At 35.6% G+C, this 16193-nt stretch overlaps 2 protein-coding genes across 17 annotated transcripts; both read left to right on the top strand.

Annotated features, from left to right (window-relative positions):
• The first annotated feature begins 242 nt into the window (after positions 1-242).
• LOC112701929 (uncharacterized) lies at positions 243-9920 on the top strand. Of its 2 annotated transcripts, XM_025752746.3 has the most exons (23): positions 244-476; positions 976-1170; positions 1262-1292; positions 1398-1582; positions 2023-2182; positions 2640-2736; positions 3100-3269; positions 3780-3946; positions 4200-4385; positions 4526-4615; positions 5242-5322; positions 5924-6067; positions 6195-6277; positions 6548-6686; positions 6793-6876; positions 7021-7182; positions 7269-7356; positions 7888-7965; positions 8063-8129; positions 8240-8336; positions 8590-8706; positions 8791-8847; positions 9202-9920. In XM_025752746.3, the coding sequence occupies exons 1-23, from the start codon at positions 366-368 to the stop codon at positions 9352-9354; spliced, it is 2742 nt and encodes a 913-aa protein (XP_025608531.1). In that variant the 5' UTR covers positions 244-365; the 3' UTR covers positions 9355-9920. The 2 variants fall into 2 exon arrangements, with proteins under 2 accessions (XP_072056010.1, XP_025608531.1); XM_072199909.1 differs by lacking the exon at positions 6793-6876 and having other exon boundaries at positions 243-476.
• An 867-nt stretch (positions 9921-10787) lies between these two features.
• Positions 10788-15396, top strand: LOC112701928 (uncharacterized). Of its 15 annotated transcripts, none has more exons than XM_072198950.1 (6): positions 10813-11248; positions 11615-11798; positions 11940-12091; positions 12242-12451; positions 12591-13391; positions 13854-15396. In XM_072198950.1, exons 4-6 carry the CDS (start codon positions 12434-12436, stop codon positions 15309-15311), a joined length of 2277 nt encoding a protein of 758 aa, XP_072055051.1. In that variant the 5' UTR covers positions 10813-11248; positions 11615-11798; positions 11940-12091; positions 12242-12433; the 3' UTR covers positions 15312-15396. The 15 variants fall into 15 exon arrangements, with proteins under 15 accessions (XP_025608519.1, XP_025608521.1, XP_025608530.1 ...); XM_072198953.1 differs by having other exon boundaries at positions 10886-11248; positions 11758-11798; positions 12242-12339; XM_025752736.3 differs by lacking the exon at positions 12242-12451 and having other exon boundaries at positions 10804-11248.
• The last annotated feature ends 797 nt before the right edge of the window (positions 15397-16193 follow it).

The raw sequence follows: 16193 nt of genomic DNA, 5'->3' as shown, positions 1-16193 counted from the left end.
CAGCGAGTAGCCTTCTTTAAGTTGTCTCTGATCCAGTCCAAAACTTGAGCATTCTAAAAAAACAGTGAAGATTATTAATTTCAGTACTAATCCAAATTAATTTTATTATCTATTATTATTAAAAATTGATAAACATGTTATATTGTTATTGTTATTGCATATTAATTATTTATTAATAATAATAGATAATTAATAGTGACTAATTTTAGTTACTAATATCGATAAATAAATAATATTTTTGAATAACAATAAGAAAAAGACTTAACCAACTGTGGAAGCAACGCCGGAAAGAAAGTGCCGATATTTGGTGGCGACTTCAGTCTTCGCTGTGAAACCTCTCAGCTCAGTTCTTGTTTCTTCGTTCGATGGAATTCAGGCCCCGCAACTACACCGCCGAGCGTGAATCTCACGCTCTACCTCGCCTACGCGCCGATGCTCACCCTCTCTCAGCTACACCCTCTCCGCCACTCCCTCAGGTTCAATTATTCTCTATCTCTCTTTTGATCTTTCACTAGCACTTCACTGTTTCGGATATACCACGAATCACGCTGATAGATTTGATTTTGTTTCGTCGTAAGCAAATTATTATGTCTTAGTATTTCAGTTTATGCTAGTTATTTTCTGTTAGCTTCTGTTTAGTGTAGGTTAATGATTTCAATGTTGTTGAGCTTAGTGATATGATCCTAGTGAGTTTCATAACAAAATCTGGCGAGAGAAAGTGTTCTATAGATAGAGATTTTTGTTATGTTTAACTACACGGCAAAATGCAGGGAGGATTTGGTTAAGTAACTTCATTTGAGGACTTGTTAATATTTGTTGAAATGCTTAGTGAACTTTTATTTCTGAGTAGTAGTTGTCTATGTTATTATGATTTTCAGGTTGATTCGATTTTTTTATTGTGTTTGGAACTTCCGTTACTTGCATTGGTCTCGGTACTTAGTTGTTGTGTTGATGTTCTTGATTTCTTGTTTTTAGGGTGATGTTGTGGAAAGTGGTAACAGTGATTTCTTTGATCCACTGAGAGGAACTGATAACGAGGCAAAGGTCGAATCTCCTGATCCTGACAACCTCAGCAATGCGGTTGATCATCATCCAACGAAGGAGTGGACCTCTTTCAGGAGATTACTAATGCAGAGGTTTCCTGTCACCAAAATGGTTTCAATGTCTTCGGTAAGCTTTTCAAAATGGTTTCCTTTTTGTTCTGTAACCCTTTATTTTTTTAGTTAATCATAATGGCTAATTATTTATCGTTTAATTACAGATGCCTGATCTTCTAATGAGAAGTGCAAAATGTATGCCCATATCTATTACATTGTTTATCCTTCTTTTATTTACTTATTTATTTTTAAAAAAATTGTATTTGTCTCTATTTATTTATGTGATGTCATGATTTTCAGCACATGAGAAATCTTCAACAATTATGCATTTGGAGGAACTGGACGATCCACAAAAATTTGCTGATGAGGGTGTCAAGGTGATTACTTGGCAAGAGTATGTGTCTCGGTTACATGAGCTCAAAGATGAAATTAACCGTTCTTGGCTAGCTGAAGATCGTGTAACATCCTTAAAGTTATCTATAAAGGTAGATGTTGATACATTTAACAGTTTCTGGGTTGCTATTATAGAATGTATAAAAATTACCTTCAATGCTTGTTTTTGGGTTTGTGCATTGCATAGAAGGATTTTTTCAAAAATTCATATACTTACTGTTTTTATGTTTTATTTTTTCCTTTATAGACCTAGTAGTATATTGTTTACATATAAGAAGGAAATTCTTGTTTAATTTTGTTGAACCGTATGTTAAATAAATAGAAGAGGCTCAGACAGAGATAAGCTACCTAATTAAAATCCAAATCATGTATAATAGTAAGTTTGCTTGGGTGAGAAGGGACCACTGGGGGAAGAGGGGATTTGAAATAATTTCTCTTATTTTGGGATGAAATAATATTTTTCTTCATTTCTTATCCTGATATGGGTTGTTTATATGAACTTGAAAGTTGAAACTGATTGTTCTGTTTGCAGGCAGCTAAGCTTCTGATGGATACGTCCGTTTCTGAGTTTTATCCTACACTTTTTGTCCTTGTCACAGATATCATGGACATGCTTGGCGAATTGGTTTGGCAACGCATAAAGCGGAAAGCCGAGTTTACTGAAGATGGAGCCTTACTCTGCAACTTAGCAGGTCTCTTCTTAATTTGAATCTCTCTCTCACACAATTTAGTTTTACTCAGAGTGTTTCCTTAGGCATTTGATTTCCAATATCAATAGTGGTTGAGAATCTTCAATCTGGAATCTGTCCCTCTTTTGTACCCCTCAAATGGGTAGCTTATGGTGAACCACAGTGAAGGCAAATAAAAATTGTTGCTACAAGATTGTTGCTTATAGGAGAAACCCCTATATAAAAATTGTTTGCCAAAAGTTCACTCAAATGTGCCAAAAGTTCTCCATGTATTATCGATAACTTGATAAATGGGTTGTTACAGTAACTGCCCTCAGAAGTCTCCAAATGTTAAAATTATTTTCTTGTTGCAGCTAATTTATACATCATATAAGCTTGATGGTGTTTGATAATTGATAGTTGCTTCAAAACTTGTATTGGCATCCGATCGTTTATCCAAATCTGTTGACTGACGGTGCAGAAAACTTTAAGGCAAGCGATATTTGTAGTGATGCTAAAGAAACTTGCAATAACTGGTTCAACAAAATTGGTGTTGTGCAAGAGCTTCTTCCACGCATGTAAAGTCCTTATCCTTTTCTATGTATTTAATGTATTCTATGTTTCTTTTCGTGAAATTTTTTTTGTAGGTCTTGTTGATGTATGTTTCTGAATGTTTTATTCCATCTATTCATTCTAATGTCTTCATCATCACACTTGGAAGCTAAATCAAAGCCAGTTTAAAAAAAAAAAAACAGTAGTCATGCTTCTTTTTCAGTTTTTCTTATAGGACCTACATGTTTTCTTTTTCTTGTGAAGAAACCTTATTCTCTTTCTATGCACTATTTCTTTGCATTAATAAATTTCTGTATTCAACATTTTGGCTTAAAGTTTCCTCCTCAATTTTGTTGAGTGCTTACCGTGTTTTGGGAATTTTACTTTAGTTACCTGGAGTTGGCAATATTGCCTTGCTGGCGATTTCTGCTTGACCAACCTGAAGACAGTCTTTGGCGCTTGGTAATGATGATAAGAGGATTGGGGGATCCTGTAGCATCTGCATATTGTCGTTTATATATGGCTCACTGTGCTCAGAAGCTTCTTTCACATGATATAGGTATTTTGGTTAATATGTTTGCTGGTGCATATTTTTACGTATATCATATACACTGTTACCCTGGCAACCTATGACCCCCAAAACCTCAGTGTCAAACACCTTTTGCTTATTGCTTCTAGTATACCAATGGTTTTGTTTTTAAAGTTCTTGTATTCTTCTGTAATTTGCACATTCAAAATTCTGTAGAGAATGTGAACAGTTTGGTGGTAAAAACATTATTTTCATAGTTATTTCTAGAGTAAGTTAACAAATTATTCCTCTACTGCTGTGCACCAATTTCTACTTTACAATCTGTACTGTTGTTCGTATTCTATGCTCTATCTGGTTGGTTTCTTGAGATTTATTTTCTGTCTTATACCTTGTTCTCAGTGGGATTCTCAGCGGGATGCATGGATCATTTTGTTTACTCATTTTGCTGTTTAATCTATAATGCATCTGATTGCTGTTATATAATTTTTTCTTGTGATTATCTTCAAAAAACTTAATTCTTTATTTCTCCAACTGGGACAGGTTATCTTATAACATGTGTGAATGACATCAGAGTCATTTTGATGAAAATTTTATCAGCAAATGAAAGCACTCATGGAAATGTTAAACACAACAAAAAATTGCAAGTTAGTCTGATGGAACCAACCATTGAGTATATTATGAAGTATATATTTAATGGGTTATCTCAGGTATGTATGTAGTTTCTTTCCATTAGTGTACTTATTTTCTACAATATTATATGTGATCATGGTCCCATAATGGTTATGCTGGTTGGAACTTCTTGAAACCGAAATTACCTATGCTAATAAAATTAACTACATTATTAGGGTTCTTCTCATTATTATAATGGAAAATAAAAAATTGCTGATTGTTTGCCCTGCTTTTTTCCCTTCGTCAACCTGTGTTTTATGGTTTTCTAAATATATCTTTACTCTGCCAAAGGGACAAGTCAGTGAAGTTCTTGCAGAGCTGGGATTGATGAAGAATCAACAGGATTTTGGGAGTGTTTCATGTGTTTCAGTTGTTCTGCATCATTTACTGAAGGAACTCCCTATTGAAATAGTTAGTTCAAACGCTCTACAGATGCTTCATCTAATTGAATTTAGCAAGGATTATTCCTTTGATCAGGTATGACACATTTTGCAGTGTTTATCATGCCTTGGGTACTTCTGATACACATCAAAATGTAATTTGCTATATTATAGCTGTCTTCTTTGATTTGCTTTTTCCAAAATGCAGTTTTATTGTTCTTCTTTTTGGTGATACAGCATATGAATTACAGATTGCTTGGGTTCAGGCTAAATGAAAGGAAAACCTCAGTTGACCTTGTCAATGCTGTGTTAGATAAAATCATTCAGGTATTACAGATTTCTAGTCCATCTTCCATTATTTGGAGTTGCATTGTTACTTTCTTTGCAATTGTATGTATTCCATTTTTATATCTCCATCTCTTCATTCAAGATCCTTAATTCCTTATCCCATCAACAGGCTACTTGGCTGGCAAGTTATTATCTTCTGTTTCCCAACTATTGTAAATTGTGTTTTTGCTTAGATGTTATTGTATTTTGAGAACATATTGCTAAGGACCTCTGATAATTCAGGAATTGACCCCAAAAGTTAGGGTCATCAGTTGGGGCAGTGCTAGGTGGCAGATTGAAAGCTAAACAATAACGTATTCTTACCTACCATTCATGTGCTACTATAACCTGGATTTTTCAATTCTTGACTTGTTTCTGATATTTACATAAATCTGATCAATTTTGAACTTTTTGTCATACCATCATAAACCTTATTTTTATTTTTAATCTAGACAAAATGAGCAATTGCATCAGATCTCTGGGGAGGTCGAAGTAGCTTATACCATGGAACAACTAACCTTGTACTCTATAAACATTAGGCTTCTTAGTGTTGAATTCTTTGGTCAATATGGCATTGCTTCCAACTCCATGTTTTCTAATTTTATCTATTTTGGCTGCAATGTCAGGTTGTTGCTCAGTATGATAGCCTCGATGAGTACCTAAAGGTTGTAGATGCTTATGCTGATCTTATTCTTCAGAATCACTTGGTAAGTTTGTGTGTATACAGTCTGACGGATGTTCATTCTCTATATAATGTGGTAAATGGATTCTTTGTAAGGATGCCTTATCCTCCTTTGCACTCTTCTCTTCTTTTCTAACAAAACCTCTTTTTCTTATAAAAAGAAAAGAGGTTTCTTTGAGTTAGTGACTTACTGAGAAGATGATACTTCTAATAATAAGTCGATATAGCAATATTATTTGGTATCTTAATGTCAATCTTTAGTCAACTTGCGTCTCAAAATTAATATATTATCAATAGAATCAGCATGCTAGTAGTTATTGCTTCAAAAATGGAGCAAGTCTTCCTCAACAGTAGTTGAATAGATTATTAGAATTCGATTTAAAAAATGATATGTAACGATAAAATAAACAATGACACTTAATTCCATTTTCAAGGGACTGAACTTGCTCCTTGAGATGAAGCTTGTTGTCGCATGTTCAAACAGATGAGTAGCTAAATGCTTTGATCTTTGATGGATTAAATTGTGGTTCGATAACAGTTTAATCTGATCCTTGATATACTTTCCAGTCTCTAATAACTGAGAAGAATGTTAATGCTTTCATCTAAAATAAATTCCTTAATATCAGGGTGATCTTCTGAATACCATTTTGGAAGGCATTTCGCAGCGTGCTCGGAATAAAGGAGTGACAGAAGCTGAAATGCCAAGCTTGCAATCTCTGTTGGGGAAGATTCTGTCTCATTTTAAGTGTCTTGAGGATGTATTGTGTCTGGTAAATTCCTACTCATATGTTGTTTGTCTTATCATCCTTTTTTTTTTTTGTCTTTGTATGTTAATCTATGCTATTCTTCAATACATTAGGAGCAAAAAGAAATGTGACGATGTTTACTATTTTGTAGAATTACTTTCCAGAGATCTTAGATTTAATGTTTGGAAGCTCACAAGATGCTGTCTTTCTGCACATCCTTAATCTGGCAACAAGGTACGTACCATTTCTATGCGTATTAGACAAAGATACCACCTGAGATTGTTGGCCTCACTCTAAAGGGGTCAAGAAGTCAACTCTCTCCCATAATTTTTAGTTCCATGGGATATTAGATCTTAGAGTTTTCTTTTGCTTTCTCAAATATTTTCTCTCTTGACATCCTTGCTGCTGCAGCATCATCTTACTGGATTCTGTCTACTGTTTAGGAGTGTAATGTTTTAAGACTTCATTTTGCTTGGGAATTATATATCATTATCCGTTAAGCAGGAACAATCATATTAGGGATCCATTGTGCATACAGCTACTTTTTGAAATTTCTCGAACTTTACATGATAACATTGAAGCAAAGAATGTGAAAGATGGTGATAGCCAAGTGGCACATTCGATATCCCGCTTTGTGCACATGGTAACTTTTTTGTTTACTTATCAATTGCCTATATGCTAATTTTATTTAGTTGTGATAATGGCATTGTCATGATTATGAATTGTTGGCAATTGTTTTCTACCACTAGGTAGATTATGGGGCAGAGATGGAACACCAGTTAGCTTTTCTAGTTGATTGCCGAGGAGCTTTTGGTAGATTTAATGAACTAAAGGTTTCCTGTTTTTGTCTCAGTTGTTTGATTAAACCGATACTTTTTAATTAAAAAGATTACACGTCATAGGATAATCGACCACTCCATTCCTCTATCCGTTCATGTTAATCTTTGTAATGACATAGCAATTATTCTTACTTGCAGGAAACCCTTGTTCATTCCAGCAATTCCTTAGCAATTCAAGCTTTGAAATGTGCTAAGAAACACTTGAGTTTGGTCAAAGCCTGCATTACATTTAGTGAAATCACAATACCTTCTATTTCTGCTCAAAGAAAGCAATTTGATCTTTTCCTAGAGACTGCCGAGGTTGATACAGTTTTTGGCACATCAATCTTGTGTGTTTTTTCTGCTACATCCATACATGTCATGGATTCATCCTATTAATTTGTCAGGTTGCATTCTTAGTTGGCTTGGTTTCTCATTCTGATGGATTGATTGATTCGGCAGTTGGCTGTTTGCAGACCTTAAATATCACGGATGGTTAGTTTATTTGTAAACAATGTAGAGTACAATGTTCTATTCATTTATTACTTGTCGCAGTTATCAATAATTATCAGTTATTTTACTTGAGAATTAATCAGTACATAAACTGAAATGGAAAGCAAATATAGCCATTCCTTGGTTATGGTTGTATTTTGGGGTCATTGTCCTTATTGTATATAATGGTGGATGTTACTGCTTAAAACTTGTATAAGGAAGAAAACTCATTCAACAAATGCTTCTTCTTGCATATAATTTCCTAAGCAATAGCTCTTGGGAATAATTAATATAACATTGACTCTTACAATTTTACAAATCACAATATGCTATAGATGAAGACCAAGTCATCATTGTTTTCTGAGATCGATAGATTTAAGAATCTGTATCTTACGTTTGGCTGCTTAGTTTTTAAGTGGAGGGTGAATTTGCATTGCTTGTGCCACTAACTGTACCTTCTCTCTAGAAGATTTATTTTCTGTACTCCCAACACCACAATAAATACATCTGGTTGTTAATTTGCTTGATTTTTAGGCTTGCAAACCCCAGCTGAAGTTGAAGGACTAGTCTCATCAATTAGAAAGCTCTGTGGCTTCTTAGTTATGGTTCCAGGTTGTTGATATTATTATTTTTCAGTGTTTTACCTGGAAACTTCAAAATTCTTTATATCCCTTCCTCATGAAAAATGATTTTCTTAACTTCATTGAAGGTAATCTTAGCAAAGCAGGCACCTACTTCCCAAATAACTTATTTTCATTGATCAGCTCACACTCATGGTAAGTTTTCTTTTGGAATTTATCATTATTGGAACCTCTATCCCCTTTTTTTTCCTTTTGGAATATAACATCTATCTTTCCTTGATGGATTATTTGAAATATCCTGGCAGGTTTGAACCAAAAATGAAGACACAAATTTTTTCTTCAATCTTATTGTTGTTGACGTCTTTAGCACAGAAGTCTCTACCATATCATGTAGATACACAGGTATGGCATTCCGTTCAATTCAGTACATGTGTTTTTTTGACTAAAAGAAACTTTTGTATTTTTACATTTATTCTGTAAAAGGTTACAGAACATCATACCCTCCTTATATATTTATTTATACTGGACATATCCATTGCAAAGATCAATGGTTTCATAGACTGGAGTCCGGAGTCTTCTTGACCAGTTTGTAGCGTTTTTGCTCTGTATCTTAATTCCAAATGCAAAAGTGAATCCATTTTTATATTGTTTCCAGATTCCAGGCAATGACCTGTTATTCTATGGGGATTCTTCTTATAAGCAAGAACTTGTTTCTTTGACTAAGCTTGTTCTTGAGAACCTGCTTCGTGCCATTCAACAAGAACCTTCACGGGTATACCATTTTTACTTAATTGATATTTGTTCTGATTTATAGACTAATGTTAATTGGTAGTGATTTACTATGCTGAAAATGAAGGCCGCACGTGGAGCAATGACACTTGAAGCTTGCAATTGCATTGTATCATCTTTCATGGTAGGCCGTGTTGTAATTTTAACTCAACTTCGTGTTTAAAGTTCTATTGGATCTCATCACTATTCATTTGTAAAACTGAAAATTAAGAAGGAAAAGGGAGGATTGCATTATAAATTCTTAACAAACTATATCCTAATTTGGAATAACTAACCAGGCAAAATTCACACAAATCCTCCACCTCTGTTAAGCCAAATATTATTTGCTTGTTCTTTTAAAAAATACCTCCTTTAGAAAATGGAATGTCCTTGTCCCTGCATGTTTGTTACACGGCTCAGAAGTTCAGTTTCTCTGTCCCAGTCATGGATTGTGGTTGGTTGGATTACTGATAATGGTTTCTTTCTTCGTCATTGGCAGGTAAATGATGAATTATTGCCCGTTTGCCTTAACCTGATTGAAACTGCCAAGTCAGGTTTGAGTGATCAAGATAAATACCTCCGATCGACCATTGAACTTGTAAAGAAGAAATCCCAAACTCCTTCAACAGCCACGGTTTCTGTTTCTGTATGACTTGTCTTCATCCTCACCTAGGTTGATATGTCACACTTGATATGTATAGTAGGCAGCTTAAGGTTTAAGAAACAAAAGAAACACCCAAAGATGGAACACAAGGATGTCGCAACCACTGTAACCGGTCAAATGTATATGAGAGACTCTCAACAGGATGAACAAGAAGAGAAGGAGCTTTCAAGGAGGAAGAGTACAACAAATTCCCCTTTCAATAACAAGCATTGTCTTTCACCAGTTGGTTTGGGAAACTGATGTTACTCCTGCATTTTGTGATGTCCTTGCTTTCTGCACCATTTCAGCATTGGATTCTATCAACTTATTCAACTTCAGTGGTGGTCAGCAGTCATCAGATTATTTGGTCATTCATTCCTTACATTATAGTTTGGTTTCTTTCTCATATTGTAACCCTCATTCTTTTTCTTTTTCCCTCCAATTATGGGCGACGAAACTATTTGTTAGTTGTCATTCACCTAGCTTAGTCAATAAAAAAAAGGGCGTGTATAAAGTAAAGATATCATTCTCCCAATTATTTTTATTGGTTTTTATTCGAGTTTGTTCCTAAATAATCCTAATCTATACATACATCAACATCTATTATTCACACACATAATTTAGTTGGAAATGTTTGAGAGATAAATAAAAAAATAGTTAAATTTTATCTTATTTAATTATAAGTAATAAATGTTAAATAAGACAAATTTAAAGTTTTTTTTTTAATTTCTCTAGTATTACCAAAGTATTTCTACTAAATGTCTAGCTGCAGATTAACGTGATGATGCATATCTAATTGGAGTGCTTCTTCCGCTAAGAAATTTTAGCCAGAACTAAATTACGGTGATGATGCATATCAAATTGGAGTGTTTCTTCCACTAAACTAAATTACGGTAATATTAATAAAACAAAAAATGAACAGCTCAAATTTATCTTATTTGTTATTTAGCATTTATCAATTATAAATTTTGCTTGATCTTTTTGTCGTTCTATTCAAAGAAACAAGACATAACTTCTATACATATCAACCATTATATACTTTTGCTCATTTGTTTTATAAACAATAAAAGATAATTTGAAAAATCACATAAATACAAGTCAAACACATTTTAAGGTGTATTTACAATAAAAGTGCGTCCCACTTTAATTATGAAGATACATGAGAGTTATTTTCAGTATATTTTTACCAACTTTTATAGTATACTATTGGTTTCAAGGATATATAACATGATAGACTTGTGTGTGTGTGTGTGTGTTTTTTTTTCCCTCTTGATGCCTATGTAAAATCTGTGTGTTTTTTTTAAGATGTTTTCCTTCCATAATGAAAATTGTTTTCTTTTGTGTGTATTAATAGAAATAAATTTTGAATCGGTAAAGGCCCAAAATGATCATATCTTGAATTGGGCTTGGCCCATAAAGGTTAGGGCACTACTACGACAAAAAAAGAAAATTGATCCCCTGATCATTCTTTACTTCATTTACCTTTTCCCTTCTCACCAAAATTAATTGAAAGGATTCATTCATTCATCATCGCATTCGCAATCATAATAACCATTGCAACACACCGAAACTCAAAATTCCAATCCAATTCAATCTCCATTATTCTGAGTTCATCATTAAACCCAATCGTACGGTGTAGAATCGATGGATCTGGAAGTAGTTGGCCGCCACGCCATGTTCTTCGACGACGACGCCATGGCGGCGTTTGCCAACTCGCCGGAGGCTCTGGTTGACTGGAACTCTCTCTCCATCGATCGCTACGACGTCCGCCACCTCCTCTCCGGTCCTCTTCCGCCGCGCCCCAAGCGCCGCCCTCCTCCGCCGTCTCTCGAAGCTGACCTCGATTACGAACGCTACCTCGATCTCCCTTCGTCTTCCTCCGAAGATCAAGATCAAGCGCCAGGTATATACATATACATATAATAATGCCTCTGTTTGATTTATTTATTTTAGTTTTTTCTCTCTTAATTTCATGATTCAGTTCTGTTTATTAATGATGATTCTATGCTTTGAGCTGAAATTGCTTGAATGGGATGTGTCACCTATGAGTTTCTGTTATTATACGTTTTTTTTTCCACTTCATTTTAAAATCGTGATTTCCGTGTTGGTGTTTGGAGAGAAACTGGAATTTTCTTTTTGTGCGAGTTGAATATAAAATATAGTGGAAGGTTTTAATGAATCGTGAATAGTTTTCTGTTATTACACTCCGACATAAACTTGAAGCTAATAAGGTTAACGAAGTTTGTTCAATTTGTTATGTTTTGGACAGATTGATATATTTGGGTTTCTTATACATGCATGACATTTAGTTCACGCAAATAGGGGATGGTGGGTTGTTGTTTTGTGCAACTTCCGCCTTTAGGCTTTGTACAGTGTTTCTTGTTTGTGCAACAACAGTCTCCATATTTGCAGGATGGAATGTTATTTGCTACGGTTCCTGTGTCCGAATACAAGTAAGGATGTTTTCACCTGGCTTCCATTTACCCTCAGCTTCTTCGGTGTTAGTGCCGTTACTCTTGGAGGTGGATGACTTTGTTGTAATTGAGAATCATATTAGTTCTGATTATGGATTTCATCTTTCTTTATTTGTTCAGATGCTGATTTAGAAGCTGGGAATTCAGCTGGCTTTCATGCTGTTGCATTTTCATATGAGAATCCCAACGAGTCCACTGTGATAAAGGACGATGACACTGAGACTGGTTTTCATCCTCAATTCCCAGTGCCAGAGAACTTGCTCAATAACCTGGTGAGTGACCTTCGTCATAAAAATTTTCTTCATGTGATTTTCAAATGTTTAACATTTAATTGACCTTTCTTGTTTCTTTTTTTTAACCAATGTGATTAGGTGATAACTGTCTAGGGTACATATGTTATTCTAAGGCTTACAATGTCTAAGTTTCAGATGCTCGGAGCATAAATGGAGTTCTTTTGACTCAAGGTAGCCATTCACAGGCACCTTGATTCCTTTTGATGTCATGACAAGGGGTCGTGCAGGTGGGATTAGGATGATATAAATACGTTGGTTCTTTACCTGTTGAGAGCAATGGGATGAAAACATTTCTACATAAAGTTGTGTTTCTTGATCTTTATGATTATCCAAGTATATGTGAGGTTATCTTGTGTCTGTTTACTCAGATCTTTATAAATATTCCTGCTTGGCATGACCCTTTTAAATCCAGAGTTATACTAATCTGTAATTAAAATTTATTGATGAATATTCTTTTTTTCTCTTCTTTTTCCCCCAGCCTCCAAATGAGAAGGTCCATCAGATTATTTCAAGGACTGCAATGTTTGTCAGCAAACATGGAAGCCAGTCAGAGATTGTTCTTCGAGTGAAACAAGGAGATAATCCTACATTTGGGTTCCTCATGCCTGATCATCGTCTTCATTCATACTTTAGGTATCTTGTTGATCATCAAGAACTTCTGACAATTGACAATAATGGAAATTCATCTATGGACAAGAATAGAAGTCAGGGTCTTGATCAAACAGGTGGTGCATTATCCTTGCTTGGATCTGTATATGGATCTGGAGAGGATGAGGAGGGTACAAACGAGAATACTCAGGAAGTAGAGAGAAAGGTGTGTGAGGATTCTGTTGGTGCTGCTAATAATGCTTCCATGGAAACAGAGCAAGCAGAATCTTCTTCAGATGCAGCAAAGAAGGATGGAAGCATCTCTAAAAATCCAGTATCCTCTTTGAAAGAAAAAGTTCCCGTCATAAAACGCAATCATTCTATCAGCAATGTCAAGGCAGTAGCTGCATCTAAGGAAAAGACAAGTGATGCCTCAGATTCAGTGACTAATGCAGCGGACAAGTCACATACTCCTGTTCCTAATACAACTAAGATTAGTCTCCCTATCGTGGAACCACCATCTGACTTAAAGAGAGCTATTGAGAAGATAGCTGAGTTCATCGTAAATAATGGCAAACAGTTTGAGGCCGTTCTTGCTGAACAGGACCGTGCTCATGGAAGGTTCCCATTCCTTGTGCCGTCAAATCGATATCATACATACTATTTGAAAGTTCTTCAAACTACTGAAGAGGTGTGTTTCTCGGATCCATTAGTTTTTCCTCTAATTTATCTGTTTTATGTTAAAAGCCCTCCTGCATCCTACTGAAATAAAAATAAAAAAAATAAGAACAAAAGATCATCAGCATTGCCCTAACATTGGTTATTCTGATTATTCTTTTTATACTATATAAATATATGCCTTTTACTTGGACTTATTTGCATGTTTATGACATGAATGAGCAAGGCTCATCTAATGACATGGCATGTCATTGTGATACGAATCTCCGAGACAGTCATGGTTTCTTTTCTGTTTGTAATTTGTGAGTTTCCGTTGGGCACTAAATTCAAAATTTTTCAGTAATGGGTTTCAGAAGAAACTCAGGCAGTGAGTACATTCCTTTAATTTTTTTGGATGCTTCCATTTAGTTTATTTTATTATGTTTTTAATTTGAATTTTGAGCTTCAACTTACTGGGCTTTCTAATTGTTTGCAGTCTAAGTTATCAGGCAAGGTCTCCCAAAAGCAGAATTCAGCAGGTCGTGCAGGTGAAAGAAACACTGTACGCGAAGAAAGTGATAAACATTCATGTGGATCCCTGGGTTCTGATCTACCATGTGATAAGGACCGGAAGGAGAAGTTCAAGATGATTGTTGGCAGCAAGTCAAAGAAGGATGATCAAGATCAGATTCCTCAAGACAATCAGTCTCAAAATGTAGTAAGCGTGAATGCAACAGCAGCAGCAGCTATTCTTCAGGCTGCCACTAGGGGTATTAAAAAACCAAATTTAGAACTCTTCAGCAAGACATCAAGCGGTAATGGCCAAGGTCTTGGAAGTGATGGTGGCCATTTGTCCAGCACTGGGAGCTTGTATTCATCTCAACTCCAGCGATTGGTTGAAAGTTCAAATCTGAAGGTAGACATAAGTGGTTCTGCCCGGGCTATTGCTGAAACAGTAGCTATTGCAGCAGCGCGGGAGGCGGACTCCTCTGAAGCACATATGACCAAAGAGGAGAAGCTGAAGGCTGATAGATTGAAACGAGCAAAAATGTTTGCAGCCATGTTAAAAAATGGAGTTGCTCCAGTTAAAAGTGAGACCACTCGGGGGTTATCAGTTGATCCCCCAGGCTCTGGACTTTCAGGTTCTGATGCTGAGGCTGGGAGTCTTGTGGGTAAAGAAAGGGAAGGAAGTTCTGTTCCATTTGATGTTGATAATTCAGATAGAAGTCAAAAGTCTGAGGAGAAGCATTCTGTTGATAATTCTGATACAAGTCACAAGTCCAAGGAAAAACTCGCCGTTGATAATAACGAGCAGCAGAAATCCAAACGGAAGTACCGGTCAAGATCTGGAAAACAGGAAGTGGAGGAGGAGGAGGAGGAGGAGGAGGAAGAAAACACAGAAGACAAAAGGGATCACAAACAATCGAGAAAAAAGCATCGATCTCATCGATCTTCACACAGCAGCCACGACAGGCACAAGCACAAGCACAAGAGAAAACATTCCTCCTCCAAAGACAGGTATTCCCACAAAAGGCATAAGGATGACAGCTCCTCCGACGAAGAGGATCACCACTCGAGGCATCATCATAAAAAAGATAGCTCCGATGATGATAAGTATCGTTCGTCCCGGCAACGGCACAAAGAGAATAACACGTCAGACAACGAACATAGACGTTCTCGGCATCGGAATAAGCATTACAGTTCATCAGACGATGATGAGCAAAGGCATAGAAGCAGAAATGTAAAGCATAGGAGCAGATATCATGCAGAAAAGGAAAGGGACCTTGAGGAAGGGGAGATAGTAGCGAAATCAGACAAGTCAAAAGCCAAAGAGGTTGGAAGTGATAGCAGGGAGGCTTCTGTTGCAAGGGTACCATCCCAATCTCCAGAAACAACTGAGGTCTCTGATGAGCTTAGAGCCAAAATAAGAGCCATGTTGATGGCCAACTTGTAAAATTCGCCTCTTAACGATTTATATTGTATCATATTATTCATACTTAACAATCAGTCCATCATATTTGTGTTGTTTCATGCTGAAATCATTCGTTTTTACTTTTTAATCATTCCGTTGTTAGTAGTAACTTGTGGATTATTGAACAACAAAGTTGCGCTTAGGATAATTGTTTTTACTTCACACATTTCCGTGGCTCGTTGTTCATTTAATAGAATCGTGACAATTGTGAACCCTAAAAAACGTGCAATATAATGTAAATAAGGAATTCTTGGTTGAGCAGATTTATGTGAAGATACCATCACATGCTTCGTTGAACATCAAATAATTAATGGGATCATATATGATCTGCAAAGCCAACTAAAAACCAAGCCAAGAAATTCAAGTATTGTTTGTAGTCCATGATGTATGCATACTGTTTTCCTAATGGTAGACATGGATCTATCAATCTGAGATTAGTCAATTCAACACACCCATTATAAAAAATTATAAAAGAGAGAAGAAAATCTTATAAAAATGTGAAAAAGAAGAAAAATGGGAAATTTCTTCAAATCTTATTGTGTGTGAATGTGTGGTGGATACTAATCTAGTAATCTTATTTGACTTCCTCAAACAACTGTCTTCAATTTTCTAATTATTACACACATTATTAATTTTATTATTAATTCATCATTATCATTATTATTTTCCCTTTGTAAGCCTATAGAAAAGTGCCATTTGGACACTTACGCACGATCTTACCTCAACTTCTCAAATCTGAAAAAAAAAAAGTAATACAATTAAGTTTAGATCAAATAACAAATTGGTCTTAGTCAAAACCCTTTTTGTTGCCGAGTCCATTGCAAAACTCTCTGTCTCTGACTTGTACTTATCACACCCTTCTCT

The sequence above is a fragment of the Arachis hypogaea genome, chromosome 7, assembly GCF_003086295.3.
Source record: "Arachis hypogaea cultivar Tifrunner chromosome 7, arahy.Tifrunner.gnm2.J5K5, whole genome shotgun sequence".
NCBI classification, from domain to species: Eukaryota; Viridiplantae; Streptophyta; class Magnoliopsida; order Fabales; family Fabaceae; genus Arachis; species Arachis hypogaea.
Note: the sequence above shows the minus strand (reverse complement) of the source record. Positions and strands in the feature narration are given on the sequence as shown.